We start from the raw sequence: 23,208 nt of genomic DNA on the forward strand, positions 1-23,208 counted from the left end.
CCATCCAGCGGTTGATTTGGTCTTTGAACCATATCCTACAGGAAGCAGCTGTCCTTGAATCATCTCTCCTCCAAAACAGTTTGTGTGGTTGTTCAGTGCTGGATCCCTTGTGGGTTGTCAATGGAATTGTCATTGAAAACCGTGTTATCCCCCTGGTCTTGATCAATATTTTAATAGTTGTGGGGGTTGAATTCATAAAAACACAAAATGGCAATACGGAAGTTGTTCCATGTGTCATCTTTAAAGACACATGCAAAAAGGTAAAGTTGGGGATAAAACCACTTTGTGCATCATACATACAAACGGTGTTTGTTTACATTTCACACTGGATTATGTAAATAAAATTTACGTTAATATTTTCCTTGTAGGGTCCCATATCAAAGTCCCATTGGCAGTTGGGACAATTAGCTCAGAGCTTTTCACCAGGAAATAATTAGCATAAAATATTAAGAATGAGAGAAGTTTTATCTAAAACTTTCCATGTTTTACTCTAAAATAAGTAAAATGTCACAGTGTTTTCTGCAGTACGCATATGTTAGAATATAAAATGTTAACCAAGGGGCAGTAGGAGCAAATCCTTGCCCGTGTTTCGTGCCCAGAGTCACGGGCGGGGTGTGCACTGAGGCCAGCCCACTGTTCCTTGGGCTTTTGGTGATTAGTCAGAAAATAATATACTAATTATAAGGACTTAACGTTTCCATTAAGTCAGTGACTGTTTCTCATTCCAAGGAGAGTAAATGCCACGTGGGGGCCACCAGCACAGATGATGAGTGGAGCCGTATTGCCAGCAGGGTGGGCCGCTTCACACCGGATCTTTCTTCCTTAGTTTCACTCTATGGTGTGCCAAAATTCTTAGCACACAACTACCTTGAAACTATACTCAGACTTGGGGTGCCCCCTGTGTGCCCCCAGACCTTGTTGGTGCCTGTGTTAACTCTACTAATCTTCCATGCATTTTCAGCAAATCCGTCCTGGGCACTGGACTGTGTTCAGAGTAATTTAGAGCATCGGTGGCTCAAGCCAGCTGTGGAGTCAGGCTGCCTGGGTCCAGAGCTTAGCTCCAGCACGTGCCCGCTGGTTGTCTTTCTCATGTAGTTTCACCTTTCCAAGGCTTGGGTTCCTCATCTGTGAGGTGGAACCGCACAGCCACCTCACAAGGCAGTTGCAGGAATTAAACTTGAGGTAATCCACGTGAAACGCCTAAACAGTCCAGGTCTCACTGAACACGAGCTGCTCCTTAGGATTAACAGGTCAGGAAGGAAAGGGTTAAAAGGACCATACAAGCCTTGAAGTGATGAAAATTCTATTGTGAGGAAAACAGATCAGGCCTCTGTTTTTAGGAGGGTGGGGTTGATTTTCTTCCCCTGTTTATTTTTTTCAAAAACAGAAAAAAAGGGCTTTAGGTAATAAAATGACATCTGTTTAATACAGCTTGTTGTGTGCCTGCCTTGCTATGAAAACCAGCCTCTGTGAGCGCTGGGAGCCCGCCGACGCGGTGGTCTCACTGTCGCCGCGCCCCCACACTCCCCCTACTGAAACAGGGCCTTCTTTCACCACTGAGCCCACAGTCCTCATCCCCAAATTGTTCGTATAAAAACAATGCCCACAGTAATGTCAGAAGGAAGGCTTGGTTTAAAGAGAGACAGACACAGAAACAGGATCCTGTGCTCCCCCCTCACCCCATTTTGAATCCCAGGATTTTAACCATTTTGAGCACTTGACAGGACCCACTTTTTGGGGGGTGTCTTTCAAGTCAGTCTAGGCATGTCATGAAATGAAATAAACCCTTCTCCTTCTCACTGGCCACATCTAACCCATGCATGTACAGCTTGTTCAAAAGATGTGGTTTCCTGAGCTGCTGGGGCACAGAACTCTACTTGGGAGGTGATTTGAGGGGAGCAGGGCAGTGGAAAGGGGGTGGGGGTGTTAGAGGAGAGTGTGTGCACACTGGGATGGCTCAGACCCCAAGGCCAGGTCACCAGGGCCTTGTTTTCTCTTCCAGCACGCTTATCTCTTTACAGCTGTAGCCAAACCATCAGGTCTGTAATGATGGTTTTGATTACAGAGGCCAAGCGCAGCTGTGTGTGGTGGGCTGGTGGGCTTGCCCATCCCCCAAACCCAGTATGCTCTTTCCTTCCCCTCCCTGGACTTGCGGTTTGTCATCTGTTCTCACAGAGCCCCCTTGTATTGGCCTGTGGCTTCCTGTTCTCAATCTGATCCAAATTTACCCTGTGAGGTATTTCCCAGCACATACACACGCGCACAGGCTCCCTGCCTACTCTCTCCTCCACACCCCCTCTCCTAAGGAGAGGTGGCAAAGAGGAAGAGAACAGTCTAGAGTGAATAGGTGTTGGCTGTGATCTTTACACAACCTGGCAGCAGATCCCACAGCTTGTATTAGCTGCACAAGTTGAACAGATGGAACAAATTGACAGAATCGTGTTCATTCACCCTGAGCTAGAAGCAGCTGAGTTGCTGTTTGAAGCTGGGTGTTTGAATGTGTTTTTCCCCTCCTAGTGGAATTTCTGGTTGTATTGAAGAACCCATGGCTCGGCACCAGACGGACAGTGACATGAAATGGTTAATGAGCCTGGTGTGACTACCTCAATCTCTGTCGCTTGCTCTCCCCCCACCCCCCCGCCTCCTCCTTTCTCTCTCCTTCCCTCTCTCACTCCTACTTTCGTTGGAATAGTCATAAAGGAAAAGGAGTTATTTTTTTAAAAAGTAAAACATGTGTTTATTTGCTAGAAATAATTATTCCCACCTTTAAAGCAACGATTATTAGCATCCTGAAGTTCACTCAGGAAAAATCTAATATCATGTGACTCGAAGACGAATATAAGTGTAACAAAGAAAGTGCTGCTGGTGCCCTACAACACCCTACCCTGCTCTCAGTCCTCAGTCACCCCATTAAGCCCAGAGTCCTTTTGCTGAAGGGTTCTAACATATTTCACACTTGCCTTTTCTAGGACTTCAGGATGCATTTGACAGTGATTGGGAAACTGGGAAAATCATGCCAAACAATTACAAAAATGGATCAGATGATGGGGTCCTTGCCTATAAACTCCTGGTGCAGACCGGCAGCCGTGATAAACCCATTGATGTCAGTCAGGTATTCTCACTGCCTGACACCCACCTGGGGGTCAGGGGTCAGGGGTTGGAGGGCACAGGTGAGACAGCTGTGGTGCACAGCCTGGGATCCCAGCCTGTGATTTCTGGGGACTTGAGGCATAAGGGGCTGGAAGAACATCAAGTTGGCTCTAATTCACTTCATCCCACCAGCTAATTGTGTGGCCACAGGCAAGCCAGAGAAACTCATTCTGCAAGCAGGGACAGTGTGTTTACCTCCAGAGCAGTTGTCAGAACAGGGTACAGTCAGGCAGTGCAGGCGCTCTTCCGTGTTACAAATGCTGTGCCGCATTGTTTGCTTTGAATTCTGGTTTGTTACCTCGTTGGTCTTGATTATCGTCAAATTTGGAAAGATGGAGTGTGTGGGTAGTGGTCACTTGAATAGGCAGAATTCAGAAGGAAGGGCAGATGGGTTAGGCGATCAGAGAGGTTACTAGAAGGATGGGAGGGTTTGTTGCATTTGATTCCCTCAGGGCACCCTGGCCCTGGGCATAGAGAAGGACAGACAGATTGCTCTGTCTTGAGCGACACATACGGAAATGCAAACCCTTGGAAAATAATTGGATTCAGCCTCTTAATAACAAGAGTTGTTGCTGTTTGGTAATCGTATTCCAGCTGCATTTGTATCTTAACTGTGACACTTTGATTCCAGTGTATCCCTGTTGATTCCTCAGGCGTGTTGGGGAGTGTGTTCAGACCCTTCAGATTTCAAATGGCTCTAACACTATGGGCTTTCCCGGATCCTATTTCCTCTGCTCTTTGTAGCTTACTTGCTTCACCTTCAGGCAGAAAACCGTCATGCTAATGATCTTCCCAGCAGCTCTGTTTATTGTCTCCCTTTTTTTTGCTGGCATTAAAGGTGACAGATTTACAAAGTACATTGTTCAGAGTTATTATGGAGTGTGAACTCGGTTCTTTATGGCCGCATGCCATGTGCTGTCAGGTTTGACAAGGATGTGGGCATAGGAGCCTGTCTGAGATGGAGGGACTAGCGGGTGGCTGGGCTGGGCTTTAGGGACTAGGGACACTGGTGGGACAAAAGTGATTGGGCCAGCTGTCCTCCCCTCCCCCCATTCACTCTCGTGCGTGCGCTCGCACACACACACACACACACACACCCCATTTCCTCTGCCTGGGAGGGAGAAAAGGGTGCTGCGTGCACGGAGGCCATGAGCTGTACTATGTAATTCCAGAGACGGCTTGAAGACATACAGTTGTTACATATCCTGTGGATTAATTGAATCCAGATCTCTGAAATTTAGTTCTCTCATTCTTCTCCACTCTCTTTCTTCCTTCACTCTTTGTCTGTTAACTGCTGTCACTGGTGTTTTTATTTTGCTAAAAGCCCAAAAGCATTGGAACCTGGCCTGAATCTAAAGTAAACAGGAAAAAATATATGTGTACGTGTGTACGTGTCTTTCTCATGGCATTTTCACCTAAGTGAAGCCCACAAGACTACCTTAGAGGGAGCATAGTATTTGTCCAGCATAGGATGTGGCATCCTGCTTGCGACCACCTCTCAGAAGAAATGAGGTTGCCCAGAGAGACTGTGGCTGTGCGCCAGTTCCCTCCACATTCTGGCGATGGGCATTTTTTGAATACACAGGTCATAGGAGGCTAGTGTTAGCAAAATTTATACAGATGTTGTTTTATTTTTATAGCTCTCCTCCATTTACTGGGTGGCATTTCCTTCAGTGTTAACAGCAGAGGTTAACTGCACACAGACGTGTATAGGGATTCTTGCCAGGTTTCCCCCCTTCCCCTCCTATAAATATGTTTCTCCAGATTGTTCATTCTCCGTCTTGGCTGCAGACAGTCTTTTAGCATTCAGGTTTAATTGGTTCAGTTGATTCCTGGGCCATCTGCAGAACTGTGTGTGTGCATTATAAACACTCCAATTTTTGCATCCTCTGTTCAGTGCATTTTGAAAAAAAAAAACCCAAGGTGCTCAGATGGGATTTTTTTTTTTACACTTGCAAACAGTGGGCTAATTCTAGCCTTTGCTACAAATTATGGGGCAGGACTCTGCCTCTTCTTGCGCTAGGCAGGAGTGATTTCACCCCCAAACCCTTCCTGAAAGGCTTCTGCTCTTCCCATTTTGCAGTTGACTAAACGGCGCCTGGTGGATGCAGACGGCATCATTAATCCCAGCGCTTTCTACATCTACCTGACCGCTTGGGTCAGCAATGACCCAGTTGCTTATGCTGCCTCCCAGGCCAACATCCGGCCTCACCGTCCAGAGTGGGTCCATGACAAAGCCGACTACATGCCAGAAACCAGGCTGAGAAGTAAGTAGCCTCACCCAGGGCCTGCGGGCTTATGGAGTCATCTTAACTTGTTCTTCCCAGTTCAGTCATGGCCCTCATCCTCTGCTGCTGCCCAGGGTTCAAAAGTGTAAGCAGGACAATCTATTGCTTTTAGTTTAAAACTCTAGGAGACAGATGAGGATGTGTAATAGAATACAACCCGTGCTCTTTCACATTGAGAAATAAGTCTCTAATCTCTGTTTGTAGCTTTAACTCGAAGACATCTACCAGGGAGAGCTCTTTAATGCCAGCTGTTCCCTGTGAAAGTTGGGGACGCCTCCAGGTTGAGTGTTATTTTACTATTGCAAGGTTTTATCACTAGGGATTATGTGTTTATCTTAACTTTGTCAACTTTAGTGGTGAAGGGATTTTTGGCATGTTGGATCATTCTTATAAGCCACCAAACACCTGTACTCTGTCAAAGCTGTTTAAACTGGAGCAGGAAAGTCTGTATACAGCAGCGTCTTCTTCCTTCCCCCTCTCCTCTCTGTCTTTGGGAGGTGGTTCTGTATGGATTTAATTTGCATTAGTGTTAGAGATCTTTAGTAGCATATACCTCGGATATGAAGCTGAGGGAGAACGGGAGAAAGAAGACAGGTTCCTTGGCAAACATGGCTGGGGAGTGAGTGGGTTGTACGTCCCTGCATCTAAACCCCAGAGCCCTGTGGCAAGCAGCCAAGGCTTGTCTTAATGAAAATTTATAGTTGAGATTATAATAGGGCAAATCATGTTTAGCAAGTCAACTGAATGACCCCAAAGGGTCTGGAACACACAACGGCAGTCACTAAATGCTTGTTGTGTAAGGATTTCTTCCCCCGCTGCTGAAGACTTAGCATTGAATTAGAAAAGAAACATGGAGGGTTTAAGTGTGTTAGATCACTAACAGGATCAGAAAGTTAAGCGTTTTTCTTTGTAAAGCATGACTTCTGAGTTATTTTTTTTCTCCTAAGTGATTGAGAGACACTGTTCGAACTTAGTGTTTGCACTGGTGTCAGTTGAACAAAAAATGTCCCTACAGTTGAATTTTTAAGTCGTTTAGACCCATTACAGAAGTGACTGCTTCTAGAACATTGAAATCAAAGGTTAAGTAAATATACATACAGATCACAGGCTCCCTCCAAAAAAAAAAAAAAAAAAAAAACAGTCAAAGGTTGATTATTGCTTTAAAAACTTTAAGCTGAACACTAAAATTCTGTAGAGCTGAAGGCTATCATTGGTGTTGTTTGCCCTTGATGTTGAAAGATGTGCAGTAAGTGGAGCTTTTCTTACAGAGTTCTTTCTCTGTTCATTGTAATTATGGAGAATTTGGGGATACACATCTGGCATGGTCAACAATAAGAATTTGTCACATCTCTTCCATGCCTGGATCACATCCATTTGCCTCTCACAGTATTGCCAGGAGCCCCTTACCCATGGCTCACTCTCTTTTGCCCTCTCCAGTCCCAGCAGCAGAGCCCATTGAGTATGCTCAGTTTCCTTTCTACCTCAACGGCTTACATGACACTTCAGACTTCGTGGAAGCGATTGAAAAAGTCAGAACCATCTGCAACAACTACACAAGCCTGGGGCTCTCCAGCTACCCCAATGGTTACCCCTTCCTCTTCTGGGAGCAGTACATTGGCCTCCGTCACTGGCTCCTGCTGTCCATCAGCGTGGTGCTGGCCTGCACGTTTCTCGTGTGTGCCGTCTTCCTCCTGAACCCCTGGACGGCCGGGATCATTGTGAGTTTATTCTAAGGGTCTTTGTGGAAGTCAAATTCCTTTCAGTATAGCTCTTTCTGCAGCCGGGCAGTTTTGTTTATGTCTGGGCCTCTGGAGGAGGGTATAGATTGCATCATCCATACTATATTTATTCTGCAGGAGGTGGTGAGGTTCATGGTTAGGTAGAGCCTTTAATGGCCTTAATCCTGTGTCCCCTTTCCCTACAGCTTTAAACTTTTTGTTTAAGCACATTTTCCATAACAGCTCCTAGCATTTATGAAATACAGATGCTCAAAGCATTGCTAATTTTTAAAATTTGTGTCATTTTGGGATAATCACAGACCTAATATGGATGAGGTTATACTAAACAGAGGGATAATCAGAGAAGTCAGAACAAAATGCTTGTGTGTGTTGTGTGTATTTTGATTCTTGGGGGTGAAATGGCACACTAGTGTTGCTCACCTATTTTTTTGGCATCCTTTCTCCACATATAATACTCTCACATTTGAAAAAAGTTTTATTTAGAGTTTAATAAAATCACGGCAGTGTTTAAATTCCATGAACTGTGGTATAGACTTCAAAATGCCAAAATTATAAAAACAGAGACCAGGTCTTATTTCTGTACCAGAAGTCTGTGCAGCAGTTTTGTTAAAAGGTAAATGTTTAGTCTGTAGGACTCTTCGTGGTCCTTAGGCTGTTGATGTTGTCCATCTTTCATTAGCTAATTGAAGGGGAAAGCAAAGGAAACTTTCCCTGGACTGTCCTTGCCCTGTCACTGCCACCCACTGCCCTTCCCCCAAGAAGGGAAGATCTTTCCTCTTCTACCCATTGTAAATTTTATTTTATTTGTATTTTCTCCTCTTTGGCCCAAGAAACTCCAAGATCTACTTCACAGATTTTCTTTCCATCCCCTCGCAAATGTTTGTAAGGCATATGAAATGGAAAAGAAGCTTTTCCTTGGATTTAACAGTTTGCCTTCTCCACCCCAGTTGCTCTATGCTTCTTCAAAGTGAAGGGGGTTGTGACCTCACCCGCATTGGCGGATTGCAAGTCTCCTCTCTCCCGCTTAACTTGCTCCCGAGTCATCCTCCCTTATTCCATGGGCTCCAAACAAAAGCGAAGCTACTTTTAGGTGGAAGAACTTTTTTTCACCCCGTCCTATCAGCATTTTTTAGGATGGAGGGTGGTGAGGCAACCAAAAACTCTAAAATATCAACTCAGTTACATAGTCGAAGGGTGGTCTCTGATGATTAAGATTGAAACAGGAAGAAATACGTTGTTTTAAATTATATTTGTCGCTAGTGATAAATTCTCCTTTGTGTAAATCTTCCTAGATTCTCTGGTGGAGTTTGGAAAATTTTATGCTTTTTAGAGTAGGTGTATTGGAAAAACAATTTGCAGTAGCACACTAAATTTTCCTGCTGTCCCCAAATTGTCTCAAAAGTCTCCCTGCCCAACAGGGAGATGCTGAATGAGGTAACAGTCGTTAGAAGCTACAGCAAGTCGGTGCTCTTGATCTGAAGTGAGGCCACATCAGGACTTCCATACCTCCATTGTTTTTCATACCTGGAGTGTGTTTTTGCCCAGCCACTCATTCCTGTGCCTTCTTACAGGTGACAGTCTTGGCTTTGATGACAGTCGAGCTCTTTGGCATGATGGGCCTCATCGGAATCAAGCTAAGTGCTGTGCCTGTGGTTATCCTGATCGCGTCTGTCGGCATAGGCGTGGAGTTCACCGTGCACGTTGCTCTGGTACGGGAGATGTTGCTGACTTACAACTCTATGGAAAAGCAGTATATTTCCTGTGTCTCTCATAGTCTGCAAGTTTGGAACCTTTTCATTTTCTCCGACATTAAGGAACACACCCAATACACGCACTGTGAGCAGGCTTCTGACTGGCACATGCATTCCTAGGAGTGGCTGGAATGTAGCTGGACTCCTTTCCCTCTGAGGGAATCTAAGGAGGTCACCAAAGGCAAGCTTGTGTTGGGCCGGGAAGGATCCTGTTTGTTTGGTGTTGTCATTAGTGTCACCACGGGTCCTAAAATTCCCAAGACAGTGGTATGTGTGTATGTGAGTGTATGTGCACAACTACACCCAGTGTTAAAAACCACAGTAATAAAGCAGGGGTAAAATGATACCACACTCAAAGGTTTATTGGAAATGGCATAATTGAAGGTGAGGCAAGTTGGCGGCCTCAGAGACACCCTGGGCTGGTGAGCAAAGGTGTGGGTCCTCGGTGTGGAGGGGCTGCTGCTGTTCCACTCTGCTCTTTCGCCTTCTGGCCTCCAAGTTCGAGAACTAGGTTTGCTCTCCATGGGAGGATGCTTCCTCTTCCTGTGCACAGTCCTGCGAATGCTTTGTTAGAAGAAATAAAAGTTAAGAAAGAGTCCTAAATCCAAGAGACAAGGCCATCATCTGTATTTACCAGAGAATTATTCAGATGCCTCATAGTAGTATATAAGGTGTAGATTATTGGTAGACATTCAATGAATTTTTATTGACGGAATAAATAGTGATGTTTGGAATAGCCTAGCTAGGAAGCCGAGCATTGGAATTGAACTATGTTTATAGTCTCTGGCATTGGTCTTCTTTGGGCTCAGCACACTCCGTGTACACATCTGTGCATGTGTTTCTACCTTGTGCCCTCCGTAGCCCACGCACATTGCTCGGGGCCCCTTTTGTGCAACTTAAAGTTTGTGCACTTTGTGTTTCAGCAGGACTATTTTGTTGAAGTTGACCCATTTTTATCCCAGTGTGTAATGAAAAAAGCTGATAATGCAGAACTGTACATTTTGAGCCTACCTGAGTGACTTTCCTCCATTGCACTGGGAGGGGGGAGAGAAGAAGAGCCCACCAGCCTACAGGGGTGTCAAACCCACTTTCACCAGGGGCCTCATCAGCCTCACAGTTGCCTTCAAAGGTCCAGATGTCAAGCTCCTTGCCCCTAGTTAAGGAGTGGTTACCTTTAAACAGTCCTAAAATTACTTTCGGCCCTTTGAAGGCAACTGCGAGGCTGGTGTGGCCCCTGGTGAAAATGAGTTTGACACCCCTGGCTTAGAACTTAGAAACACATAATTCTAATATTTCTTCAGAAAGGAGGAAACACTGGGTGTGAATTAAGAATTCACAAGTCCTTTTATCGTGATGTGAATCAGATTTTAGTGGCTTACATTGCAAACACTGGCAGGTCTGTCCCAGAACAGACTCTCACAGTGGGAACTGGAAGGATTTAAGGATTATCAAGAGCCTACTTGGCTTAGTGACCAGCAACCCCTGTTCAGTGCTTCAAGCCCAAATCTTCATCAGGAGACTACGGCAGGCAGGACACAGTGTTTTTACCTTGGTCCATGGGTGAATATCTATTTAAAGTGGTCGGTTACTGCTGGTGGTGAATTGCAGTCTTCCATGAATGTCTTCAAGCAATCAGGATTCCAGTCAGCTCGCTGTTTTGGTAACAACATTTGATTGTGAGAGGATAAAGCAATTTGACCTATTGGCCTCATTGGCCCAAGTACAACACAAAGTTACGTGGTTCCAAATGTCTTGGTGCTTTCCTCCCAAGAGAAAAAGGCATGTAGATTGACCCCGAGGTCTCCTAACTATGCATATGTAGAACCCACTTAAGAGAAAAGTTTGCGATTCATAGCACACCTTGTTATTCTTTTGTTTCTGTGGTCTGTTAAGGAAAAGAACCTTCCTGTCCTTCCACAGGGTGCATAAGCAATGGGAATGCACCCTGCAGTACCTTGTGGCCCTGGGTATTTAAAGAGCTGCGAATAACCCTTGCTTCTCAGCATATCTCAGAACAGCCTGAACTTTCAGGCAGAGAGAACTTGTGCCAGGCTCAGACCTCCCTGTTAGGTTCTTGCTACGGGACCAGGCAGGTATAACGTAACTAACGCACATTAAATCAGTCCTCAGTCACACTCTCGAGCCAACAGTCTGAAACTTGACAGCCTGATACACTGGGACTTTGTAAAGTTGCCATTTAGTAAAACAGCATTCTTGACCTAGAAGAGTTCTAGAGAACACGAAGGGGACAGGATGTGTCCGACTGTAGTCAGAACAGGAGTACTTTGTACAGTTCTGTTTTTTCTGTAATACCTCTGTGGTGCTTAGGTCTACCACAAACCCATTAGTTTGAACACAGTGACAGAAATCCTAACCTAAGCATCATCATGAGGAAATAAACATCTAGCGCCTAGTTGTACGTGACACCAAGTTCACCCCATTCAGAAGTAAGAGTTTGACCATCCAAAAATCCAGCAAAAATGCTATCGCTTGCACAACCAGAGGTCTCCTGTGGGAGCGGTGTGACAATTCAAGTGAGGGAGAGAACTCAAGAGTGAGTAGCAGTGAAGGGGAACATTTTGCTTGCTCTTGTGTAATTTTTTGTTGATTTTTAGTTTCAGGTAAGTATGCTTTCCATCCTATTTTATGGTTGTTATTCACGATTTACATCAACACCAAATATGATCCAATATCATGAATAGGTCATTTTAATGTAAGCCCAGATTAAGCCAGTTGAGTAGCCCTGATGAAGCAGGAAGGTCCAAGAGGTTCTGTAGAGGCAGATTAAAGCAGCTTGCAGGATTGAAGACCAAGCTGACCGTTACCAGGTCAGGTCCATCTCTGATCATCTCAATTCTTCTCATCGCACAGGCCTTTCTCACGGCCATTGGCGACAAGAACCGCAGGGCAGTGCTTGCCCTGGAGCACATGTTTGCACCTGTCCTCGATGGGGCTGTTTCCACTCTGCTGGGAGTGCTCATGCTTGCAGGATCGGAATTTGATTTTATTGTCAGGTAAGCAGCAATAGGGTAAATCATTCTTATTTGCTCATGTGATCTCTGTTGCTTATTTCCTTCTGTATGTGGTAGATGAAAGCATTTTTTCTTCCTGATGGCTCAACCGCCCCCCATCTTCATTGAGGTGTAACTTATAGTTGACAAATAAAAATCATGTATATTTAAGGTGTACAGCATGTTTTGATTACCACAGTCTGTGATGCCACTTCCTTTTGAGTTTGTTAACTCAGATATATGCTGAGAGGTATGAAGACCAGCTCTCTGCTAGGACCATCTTGGAGAGAGAAGATGGAGGGTTCAGGGCCAGCAGCAGAGACATCCCAGCTCCAGGCCATAGGTCACCCAACACTCCGTTTATTAGTATTCCAGGTTAGAAGTATCTAGGGAAAGAGATGACGGTGATTCCCACTAATTGACTGAGTTTGACCTTCACTTTTTCAAAATTGTATCAAGGAAAACATACACATATCTTAAATTGTTACCTAGCTTTTTTCCATTTAAGAACTAAAGATAATGTGCCCAGATTTCAGATTTGAGTTCCCAGTAAGATTAGGATGCATTTAATACTTGACTTTGGTGTCAAACTTTGGAATTCCAAACCTATTTTGGATACTTCTCTTTGCATGTAAAGGCAGGGAGTTTCTGGTGGATTTAATGAAGAATAGGTCTTGGTTAAGTATGAAAAGAGAGCAGGTTTTCCTTCTGAGAAGAATTTGAGAACAGCAGGGTGAGAGTTTGCTTCTCGAAGGGCCCCCACTCTTTTGTGAAGCGGCTGTGCTTTTGGAGGGAGCAGCGCTCTCTGCCGGCGGCGGCAGGAGCGACCCTGCGGAAACGATGATCCAGGGGTAGAACCCAGTGTGAGCCCTGGCTGGACTGTTTGTGCTGCTTCAGTAATCTGGAGGAAGAGTCCAAAAAGGCTTTTCCTGGCGCGCGTGTGTGGGTCTATCTTGATGAGCCTTTCATTGTCAAGTGTAAAGAAGAGGGTTTTCAGTTTTAGCTAGTTCATTATGAAAAAAATCAGTCTGCGAGCACAACCCATTGGACGGTTCAGCGTCTTGGAGCTCTAGCGGTCCTAGAGTGAGAGCCGGTTTGCTCACTGTCATTTTGGGGTAGGGTGAGTGAAGAGGTGAGATACCTATTGCAGTGCAGACTACACTTCTCATATTGTAATGTGCTTATAATCACCCACGGCTCTTTGGAAATGCAGACCGGATCTCGTTTTGGGTGGGAGTGTGGGGAGAAGACTGCATTTCCAGCCAGATCCCAGGGGATGCCCAGACCACTGAGGCTAACACAGGTCGTTGATCAGTTAACAGGCCAATTAGTATTTCTTGTTTGCCACTACCAAATAGATATATGCCTTAACTAGAATAAGGTTTTGATTTGGGTTTTAAGCTCTTAATTTGACTTTGCTTTACTTCTTTTGCATACATTTATTTAATCATGCATTAGTGGTTGTTCTTTTATGGTATAAAAAGCCCTGTGTCAAAAGAATTTCTTTTGTGTAACTTCTCGTTCAACACAATATGAAAAGCACCTCATAAGAGCATTTCAAACAACAGCAAGTAATATGGGCCCTATCCCCTTCCATGTAACTTACAAGGGAGGAGTTCACAGGCCATTTAAACCATGGGAAATGCAGGGTATGACGGGACCTCAGAGCCAAGGGAGCCATGCAGAGAAGACTTAGCCTGAACCTGAGCAACCAGCTGGCACCTGGATGGAGGGCAGAATCCCAGCTCTCTCATCCAACCCCTGGCTTCTTGTTCTGTCCCAGAAATACCAGTTCTTATTTCAAGCACTTAAAAAGGCTTCCCATTTTCTAGAACTGGATGGATTAACCTGATAAAGCCCTCTCTGGGGTCGACTAGATGAGCAGACGTTGTATACACTAAGCGTCAGAAATCTAATTGGTCTGTTTATTCTACAGTTAGATGGATGGGATGCAAATGTCTTAATGCCTGCTGCTGATATATGCCTCTGCCTAAAGTTCCCGCAGTTTACATTAGAGCAAGACTGTTGGCTGCTTGGCTTTTACTAATGCAGCTCAGAAGTTTCTAGTGTTTACAATAGCTGCGAGGTATTTGTATTTTTATAGGGATTCTCTCCCCTTTCATCTAATGTCGAAACACATATAGGAATGGCAAGGTTTTGAGCGGTTCTGTTTTATGATCAAGAGGACCATTAACAGATATCTTGCCCTCCCTCTTCCCAGAATATCCTGAGGGCTGCCCCTCCCCCAGTCCACTTCCACCAAAATTGCCCTAGAAATCATTAGTTACAGAAACACACACTTGCGTGGACTCTGTCCCTCCCCCTCCCTCTCCTCTTGTGTGGAGTGTCCGCCAGTGGCTGTCCCTGGCTGACAGGTTTACCTTGGTATTCATGAACGATCCCAGACCTTAGCCCTCAGCGGTGGGAAAGCAGAGCCACTTGCGCACTCTCCTCGTCTTCATGCTGCTGAAGCCTTTATGTTTGAATTGGCTGACGCGAATCAGAAGTATTCAGGGATGCTAAATTGTTCAACAAAAGATTGGCCACAGAGCAGCCCCATCTCTGTGGACCACCCTCCCCCACCAATGCCCCAGCAACCACAGAATGGGCAGTGTTTTCTTTGCAGAAAGCTGGTTCCCCTGCTCTAAGAACGGTTGTAGTTGGAGCTGTTTGGTTCAACTAGAACTCACAGGATTCTAGACAGAAAGTCAAGATTAACAAAAGCACAGGGAAGGCCTTACCTGATACACTGGAGATGTGGAGATTCTGCTCTCAGATGCAGAAGCATTTCACAGTGGATTAGCTGCTGCACAAGTGGGCTGCTTTTCCTCCTGTGCTAAATTGTTTAAATTCTACACCCTTCACTTCATTTGTTTGCTTCTGCTGAGTTTTCATGGATGGGGCCCCTCTGCATTGTATTTGTGCTTTCAGTCTGCTCAGCCATTCAGTTCGCATTCCATATTTTTGTGTTTGTTTAACACATTCATAAATAACATTACATGCCATGAGATTTCAGCAAATTAACAAACTAATTTTTTTTCTCCCTCCCAACTTTGAGTTGTGGAATGCAGCCCTCAAAATCTTAAGGTAAAAAAAAAAAAATCTGTTGCTGAATTTGAACTATAATTTTGTAACAACCTTTTCACCTATGTGGGTCTTGCCAATTTTTGGCTTATGATGTGCTGTGATGTTTGGGCATTTGAATGGTGGCTTAATTTATCTTTGCCACAGTGAATATTTGTTTCCCTTTTATCTTCAAGGTATTTCTTTGCTGTCCTGGCAATCCTAACAATCCTGGGCGTTCTCAATGGGCTGGTTTTGCTTCCAGTCCTGTTGTCCTTCTTCGGACCATGTCCTGAGGTCAGTCACTGTGCCGGACACAGTGTGCCGTCTACCGGCTGCCTGAGTGCTGTTTTTCCTGGTGTCACTGTTCATGTAGATATTTAGGTGTATCCGCACTACTGATGATTTACTTTTTCAGTAAACATCTCGATAACTATGATTTTTTTCTCCAATGTGATAGTTTTGGGGTTGTAGTATTGGTTTTTCTGTTTTATTTTTTTAAACCAAACGATTGGCAGCCTGTGTCCTATAGGTCTATGTCCATGAAGCCTTTTCCACTCCAGTGGACTATCAGGGCTTGAACAAGAGTAAGGGCCCCACCTGCCTCCCCAGTGTGTGAGGGAGGAGGGCACTTCTCTTGCTACAGCTGTCCGATCTCCAAGTCTTCCTCAAGTGTCAGAGAGGGGGAGGGGAATACAACTTAGTTGTGGGGGGAGGGCAGAGGCCCCTAAACAGTATTGTTCTTTGAACTTTGGATGTAGCCAACAGGTGAATGGATGATGGCACCTTAATATGGAATCCTTCTAAATAGGTATCTCCAGCGAACGGTCTGAATCGGCTACCCACCCCTTCCCCTGAGCCACCCCCCAGTGTGGTCCGGTTCACCGTGCCCCCCAGTCATGCGAACAACGGGTCAGACTCCTCTGACTCAGAGTACAGTTCTCAGACAACGGTGTCCGGCATCAGTGAGGAGCTTCGGCAGTATGAGGTGCAGCAGGGTGCCAGGGGCCCTGCCCACCAGGTGATTGTGGAAGCCACAGAGAACCCCGTCTTCGCCCGCTCCACTGTGAGTCACCCCCAGGGGCCACCCCTCCCCGCTCTGGGCAGCGAATCTGACAGACGGGATACAAAGACAGCAATAGAGATTAGGTGGGGTCATTTGAAACTGCCAGTATTTGACACTTCTTACACTGTAAGAGTGGCTGTTTCATGTGGTTGGATCTCATATGGATCAAGAGGGAAGAGGCCCGGAACAGTAAATACATGAAGCAGGGGCTTGTATCTTGTTTGGACTAAGTACAATTTGAGCTGAATGGCCAGTGGTAAAGCAGGCCTTGCCTCTTTTTCTTTCAATTTTTTTCTAAGCTGCATATTGTTTTAGCATGATACTTTAAAAAATGGAGTGGGATTTTTATTGCTAGCAAAAGTGATATTTTTTTCTTCTGCTTTTGTGGCTCCAAGTACGTATTCTGGGTGACTAGGAAGATTAGCCTTCAGTAATTCGGGAAAGCTGTGAGCCTGGGAGCCCCAGGCTCATCTGTTCTGTGCTCCCCACACTGTCTTCAGGCCCCCAGTCCTAGAGCACAGCCCACAAAACCCAGGGAAGGTTCGAAGGCTCATATTCATCCTGCTGCCCCTCTAGGAAATGGGTATTCCAGGCTCAGGCTAGAACAAGCCTTTGAAAGAGAGAAAGGCCAAGCCAACCAAATAACCTAAGTTTTCTTCCTCTTACCCCCTGGGGTGAAGCCTGCTGAGCTGCAGTGTGAATCTGGTTTTGTTCAGCGGGAGCCTAAAATAGGTACAAGCTGAACAACTTTGAAGTTGGTCACGGTCCTTTTGATTGATGTGGCCACTGTGTTGCTCCATACTTTGTATAGAGACCCAGAAACCAGATTCCTAACAACCAGAGCAGCGCTGCTCCATGGAACTTTCTGCAATGAAGTAAATGCTGTCTGTAGTCACATGTGGCTGTTGGGCACTTGAAATGAGGCTAGTGAGCCTGAGAAGCTGAGCTCTGAATTTTAGTTAATTTGAATGTAAATAGGTATACGTCCCTAATGGCTACTATATTCAATAGCATAGGTGAAGACTGTTCTGCCAACATCTGGTATTTGGGTGAACCACAGCCAGGCGCTTGGCCATTTGAAGAGAGGAGTTGGGGTCTGACCCTTCTGAGCCAGGTAGGGTGGTGGACGCTGGGAGGGAGGCCGTTCGGCTCCTCTCTGACCATCACCCTGCGCTTGTGAGCAGCAGCCGCATGTGTCCAGACAGCTGTGTTGGTGAAAGCCTGGATGTAGGTTTCAAATAAGGAACCTGTGCCATGGCTACTGCCATGCTGTGGAGGTTCTAAAACAATGAGTTTTTTCTTTTGTGAGTGGAAGGCCCTTGTTGCCTTTCCTGGGCCTCTCCCAGCCATTGTAGGGTTGACTGAGTTCTTGGTTAAGAAGAGCTCTGTGTGGGTGGCCAGGCAGAAACCGGAGCCAATAAGGGAGGGCCGGGAGTAACAGGGTGATGCCCACCCTGGAGGCAGCATCCAGCTGCTTTAACCTGCCCTCACCCTCTGCAGGTGGTCCATCCTGAAGTGAGACATCACCCGCCCTCAAACTCTCGACAACAGACCCACCTGGATTCAGGGTCCCTGCCCCCCGGACGGCCGGGCCAGCAGCCCCAGAGGGAAGCTCCCAGAGAAGGCTTGCGGCCACCCCCCTACAGACCACGCAGGGATGCTTTTGAAATGTCTACTGAAGGACACTCAGGCCCTAGCAATAGGGACCGCGTGGGCCCCCGGGGAGCCCGCTCTCACAACCCTCGGCACCCAGTGTTCACGGCCATGGGCAGCTCCATGCCTAGCTACTGCCAGCCCATCACCACCGTGACGGCCTCAGCATCTGTGACTGTTGCTGTGCATCCTCCACCCGCCCCTGGGCCCGGGCGCAATCCCCGAGGGGGGCTGTGCCCAGACTATGAGGAATACCCCCAGACGGAGCCCAGGCTGTTCGAGGACCCCCACGTGCCTTTTAACGTCCGATGCGAGAGGAGGGATTCCAAGGTGGAGGTCATAGAGCTGCAGGACGTGGAATGCGAGGAGAGGCCCCGGGGCAGCAGCTGCAACTGAGGTGTGTGAGGCCAGAGGGACACAGAGAGCAAAGCTCCTTGGGTTTTCTGGGTCCTGGAGCCCCCTGGCTTTAACATGTCCTGAACTGAACGTTGGTGACCTCTGATCCTCAAGGCAATGCTGCTTTATCTAAGCTCTGTTATCTTTGGGGAACTGGTCTTGTCCCAAGTTGGTTCTCTCCCTACATTGTTAACCTGTTGAGGGTGAGTGCAACTTAACAAAGATGCCAACAGCTGCACCTTTTACCCATTTTTCAGTCTTTGTGAAAGTGCCCTGCAGGTATGTATGCTAAGCACACAGCTCAGTGAATGGTTATAAAGTGAACGCATCCATGTCACCGGCCCTAGATGAAGGGAAGGAAATGGCCAGCCCCTGAAAACCCCTGCCTGCACTCAGCCCCCACCATCCTGAATACTTACAGACAGGTTTGCTTTGCCTGTATGTAAGTGCTTCACAAATACAGACTCATATACCCATTACTTAGTTTGACTTCTTCTTTTTTTCTTTAAAGGTTGAGTAAAATCTGAAGCAAAGAGGCCAAAGATTGGAATCCCCCCACCCACCTAGAACTGCTTGAAGAGAACTGCTTGGAGTTAGATGGACTGCACCAGAACTGCAGTCTATTATTACTGTAACCGATTGTATTATTTTGTGAAATATTTCTATAAATATTTAAGAAGTGTACACATATGTAAATATGAAGAAATGGATGTAAAGTAGTGTGATCTGGGGCCTCTCCCCTGCTGCCCAGAGCACGCAGTGGGGCCGCTGCAGCAGGCCCCTCCCTGTTTGTACATTGGCCTCCGTGCCACAACCAAGCTTAACTTACTCTTAAATTTCAGCATATGTTGCTGCTGCTTAAATATTGTATAATTTACCTGTATAATTCTATGCAAATATTGCTTATATAATAGGATTATTTTGTAAAGGTTTCTGTTTAAAGTATTTTAAATTTGCATATCACAACCCTGTGGTAGTATGAAATGTTACTGTTAACTTTCAAACACGCTATGCGTGGTAACTTTGTTATTGTTTAATGAGCAGATATGAAGAAAGCACGTTAACCCTGGTGGCTTCTAGGTGTAGTTGGATGCAATGCTCCTGTTTGGCTGTGTACGTGACGTGTATGATTTCCCAATGTACTGTACTGTGATTTTTTTCTTTTTTTTTGTTTCTTTCACTGTCCAAAATCTTTAGTGGGTTCTGCCCTGGTCAGGCTGGAAGAGTCAGGATGCCGTGCTGGTGGGGGCTAGCTGCCCAGGGCATCTCCTAAGATCATTGGCTGCCATCCAGACACCCCACTCGTGTCTCAGAGGAGATAATGTCTTTCAGTGGATCTTTGTGGTGGATGTTGGAACCTCAGGGTATAGAGCTAACATCTGTTCATCTTTATTATTGTTCAAGAATTAGAGAGCAGGCGTAGTGGAGGGCATCAGCTGGGCCGTGAGCATATTGGCCTTCGTTGTACCTCTCATGACACACACACACACACACACACACACACACACACACACACAATGTAAGAGTGGATTAAAAATATTTTGGAGGTGATGACCCTGCTACAGATAGAAAAACCTATTTCGTCTTGGCCCACAATAAACCCAAAGGTGATGTTTCAAGTCCCTACTATTTAAATTCCCTTTCTTCCTAAATTGCACAGGTGGGTGGGGCTTTTCTGGATGTGTTTGCATTTTAAAAAATAAATAGCATCTAGGATGGTGAGACGGGGTCAGAAGTGGTAGGATATGAGCTTCAGAAGGATCCTTCTCTGTTTTTATTAACACTATGGGTGCACACTTCCTAAATAAATCATTTCCTTCCTCTCATTATCATTAGTGTTCTTTCAGTGTGACGTTTATCGACAAGCAGGAGATGCTAACTGCATACAGTCTTCTGTGGAATGGATATGGAGGCAAATTTCTCAACCAGGCATCACTTTCAAAGGTTTACTTCTGTATCAGTTCTGTTGTGTTACTCTGGGAGGCTTGGACTGCCTCAGCTCTTAGCCAGAGACCAGGATGTTGGGAAGCACTTGGCACCCAGACTAAGCTACTACAGGAGTGCACACATGGCAGCTCCCGTTACACCCTTCTATTTAACATGGAAACCCTTATACCGAAAGGCGACAGGCCCCCAGTAGTCCCAGCAGTGCCGTGACCTCAGACACGAAACTGTAAGACAGCAATTGGAAGCCACCTGTGGGGGCCAGGTGTGTGCGTCAATATGTCAGGGGCCCCGACAGCCCCACTGCTACTGTTTGGTGCCTCTGTTAGCCACACAGTCTACCTAATAGCCAGCTTTACTCAGAAGAGTTACATGTCCTGCATTCAGGAGAGAGTGACGCCAAATTCTGAGGTCTGCTTCCTTTTGGCTTGTGGTGTGCCCTTGCCCTTTCCTGAGCCTACCCGTGTGGTGCATGACGGCTCGCCCAGCCCCTGCTTTCCGCACAGTGGAGAACCTTCTCCCATAGTCACATTGGCAAAGGGAGAACACGGGGCTGGCTGGCAACTAGAATTTCCCTCTCTCTTTTAAATAGTTTTATTTTGTCTGTCTTATTTGTTCATTTGTATGTTTTAATTTTTTTTAAAGAAATCTTTGCTGATATTTATAATTTTGTATCATAAGAATGTTTTCCTACAGTATTTGTCATGCCAGTTTATAACAAAAAATGCAGGGATTTTATTTCTATTGGAAACACTATTACAGCTATGTTTTACTTTTGAACAGAATTTTTATTTGTATAGAGTGCTTACTAATGTTAAATAGTTCAGAGTATATAACATTTTCATTAAGGTCTCATGGTAGGTTTTAGCATAAGGAATTTAAAAGAAATACTCAAACTGGGTCTCATTGTCTGCCAATTTTGGTAGAAATAGGTTTGTGTCATTTCAGTTACAAAGATAAAAGTATGCCATATAATTTATTTATATGAAAATTTATTTTTGTAGTGTACATAGTAGTCATCAAGTCTTTTGACAGAAGTATATTTTTAAAGAATTTATATGTGATGAATCCACAATGTCTGGAACTTCGCTGAGACATGAGTGGGGCACACTTTTCATTGTAAAGTACAGCAAGGAAAAGAAAATGTTTAACAGTGTTAAGAGAGTGAAATTGAGTGAATACCCATGCAATTGTGAAATGTGTATTAGTTACCATTTGTGATCTAGTGTGGTTCTCGTTTTAAACCTTGGAAGTCGAAAATGTACAAACTCTCTAAATATTAATGTTCAAACACTGATAGAAATTCTAACATGAATAAAAAATAATATAACTTGTTGGTATATCTTTGTTTTTAGAATGTTTTTTAAGTACAATATGTTATGAAGGCAGTTAGTGTGTCGGGCCATCATAAACTTGTAGTTTTGTCTTGCCAACCATGTTAAATACTCATTTTTGTTCTACACCATGGAAGCATTGTTGATATAAAAATAGTTCTGTGTGTCTGTTTTCTGACACCAAGAAAGTTCCTGAATTACTATTCAACAGGGTCCCTTCTGTCATCTCCTTAACATTCTTATTTTTTATGTGATGCCTAATAGTTAGAATATTTATAAAGACAAATTCAATGATTTATAAACTAAATGAACTTAAAATATAGCTGATAATATGGTGCTGTTGGACCAGATATAAAATGTTATTTTCTGATTGTTTGATTTATCATACCTTATCTTCACTAGAGCCATGGGGGGAAATCAGGCCAGGAATGTCCCTGCACGGCTGGAAGTGCGGAGAGATGGGGAAGACCTGAATTGCTACCAGTGTGTGGCGCCAGGTCAGCAAACTGCAGCCCGTTAGCCTCCTCTTGTTTTTGTAAAAATTTATCAGAGGACTCATTCACATGCAGAGGTCCGTGGCTGCTTTCGCGCTACATGGGTGGAGTTGAGTAGTTGCAACAAGACTGTATGGCCTGTGAAGCCTGAATTATTTACTAACTGGCCCTTAGAGAGTTTGCCAAGCCATTTACCACAAGGTTGTGGTAGGCCAGTGATGTTCAGGTGCTGCAGAGTCCATGGGTGTGCAGCCCTGGCCTGCCTTGGAAACTTGATAGAAAAGCAGGGTGTCCAGGGCCACCCTAGGCCAAATGAATCAGAGTTTTAGCAATCTGCTTTATTTAGTGAGCTGTCCTTGTGGTTCTGATTCACCACCAGAGGCTCTCCCTCAATTCCTTCCAGTTGGTTGTGGCCATCCATGATTCTATAATTTGACTCGGGCTATATGGCCAAGCAGGCTAGATCTGCAAACAGAGGGATCCGAACTCCTATGGTCCTTCCACAAAAAACACATGCTCGTCTGCAGGAAAGAGAGGACACCCATGAATTCTGCATTTGGGCCCAGAGAGAGGAATTCCCTTTTAAATGCTCCGCCACCACCATCGGGCAGGACCTCACTGGAGGGTGTGGGCCTCTGACCTAATGGGCATGAGAGGGAGGTCCACGCCAGGCCTGAGCCTCTTCTGACCTCCCCACTGAGAAGGTCCCAGTTGACCCAACCAGACTTGGGCAAGTCACTTGAAACCCTGGACCTCTGTGTCCTCATCTGTATGTACATTAAAGATGATATGTGTCCCTCACTGACCTCTGGAGGTTGAAAGCAGTGATGGCTGTGATGAGGCCCAGACAAGAGGAGACATTAAAAGTCCAATGAAAATGAGAACCACCTCTGAGGCTCCCACACTGAGTTCTGGCTCAGTCACCAACTCAGCCTCTTAAGAGTCCCCCACCTCTAAGGTGACATGGACCACTCGCACAGCAACATGAGAGTTACTAGGGGGAGGTTTTCTGAGCCCCTAGGGACATTCAGGAAACATTACATTAGCAGAGTAAAATGCTCATGTAATACAGTGTCCTCATTAATGGATATTTTACCTGGACAAAATAAAATACTAAGCAGTATTTCTGTCTTACAGCCTCATCTTCCTGCCTCTTCCTGATGTAATCATCCATCTGTCCCTAAGCCCTTCAGCAGTGACTTTCACACATAATGTTCACTTGGGTTCATTCAAAGTCATGGAGGAATACGTACTCCCTGAAATTGAACATGGAAAATATTAATCGTGTTCATTGGAATTCAAATTGAAAGACACTTTCT

The 23,208-nt window shown here is 45.3% G+C and overlaps 1 protein-coding gene and 1 long non-coding RNA gene across 7 annotated transcripts in view; one reads left to right on the plus strand and one right to left on the minus strand.

Moving 5' to 3' along the window:
- Window positions 1-21,246, plus strand: part of PTCH1 (patched 1) — a 68,951-nt gene extending 47,705 nt beyond the window's left edge. For all 6 annotated transcript variants that reach the window (XM_037056207.1, XM_037056206.1, XM_037056211.1 and 3 more), the window contains 9 exons: window positions 2,970-3,112; window positions 5,234-5,417; window positions 6,876-7,156; window positions 8,749-8,886; window positions 11,800-11,942; window positions 15,200-15,299; window positions 15,814-16,068; window positions 17,569-18,118; window positions 18,629-21,246. In XM_037056207.1, the coding sequence (XP_036912102.1) occupies window positions 2,970-3,112; window positions 5,234-5,417; window positions 6,876-7,156; window positions 8,749-8,886; window positions 11,800-11,942; window positions 15,200-15,299; window positions 15,814-16,068; window positions 17,569-18,117 (1,793 nt within the window). In that variant the 3' untranslated portion in view covers window position 18,118; window positions 18,629-21,246. The remainder of the gene's footprint in view (window positions 1-2,969; window positions 3,113-5,233; window positions 5,418-6,875; window positions 7,157-8,748; window positions 8,887-11,799; window positions 11,943-15,199; window positions 15,300-15,813; window positions 16,069-17,568; window positions 18,119-18,628) is intronic.
- LOC118993712 (uncharacterized) lies at window positions 7,794-14,744 on the minus strand. Its single transcript, XR_005067925.1, has 3 exons — window positions 14,681-14,744; window positions 8,702-8,914; window positions 7,794-7,856 (listed from the first exon to the last, which is right to left on the minus strand). It is a non-coding gene; the product is annotated as an uncharacterized LOC118993712 (long non-coding RNA).
- Window positions 21,247-23,208: the final 1,962 nt, after the last annotated feature.

Source organism: Sturnira hondurensis, unplaced genomic scaffold (assembly GCF_014824575.4).
Source record: "Sturnira hondurensis isolate 20B ecotype Veracruz unplaced genomic scaffold, ASM1482457v3 Scaffold0008860, whole genome shotgun sequence".
Taxonomy (NCBI): domain Eukaryota; kingdom Metazoa; phylum Chordata; class Mammalia; order Chiroptera; family Phyllostomidae; genus Sturnira; species Sturnira hondurensis.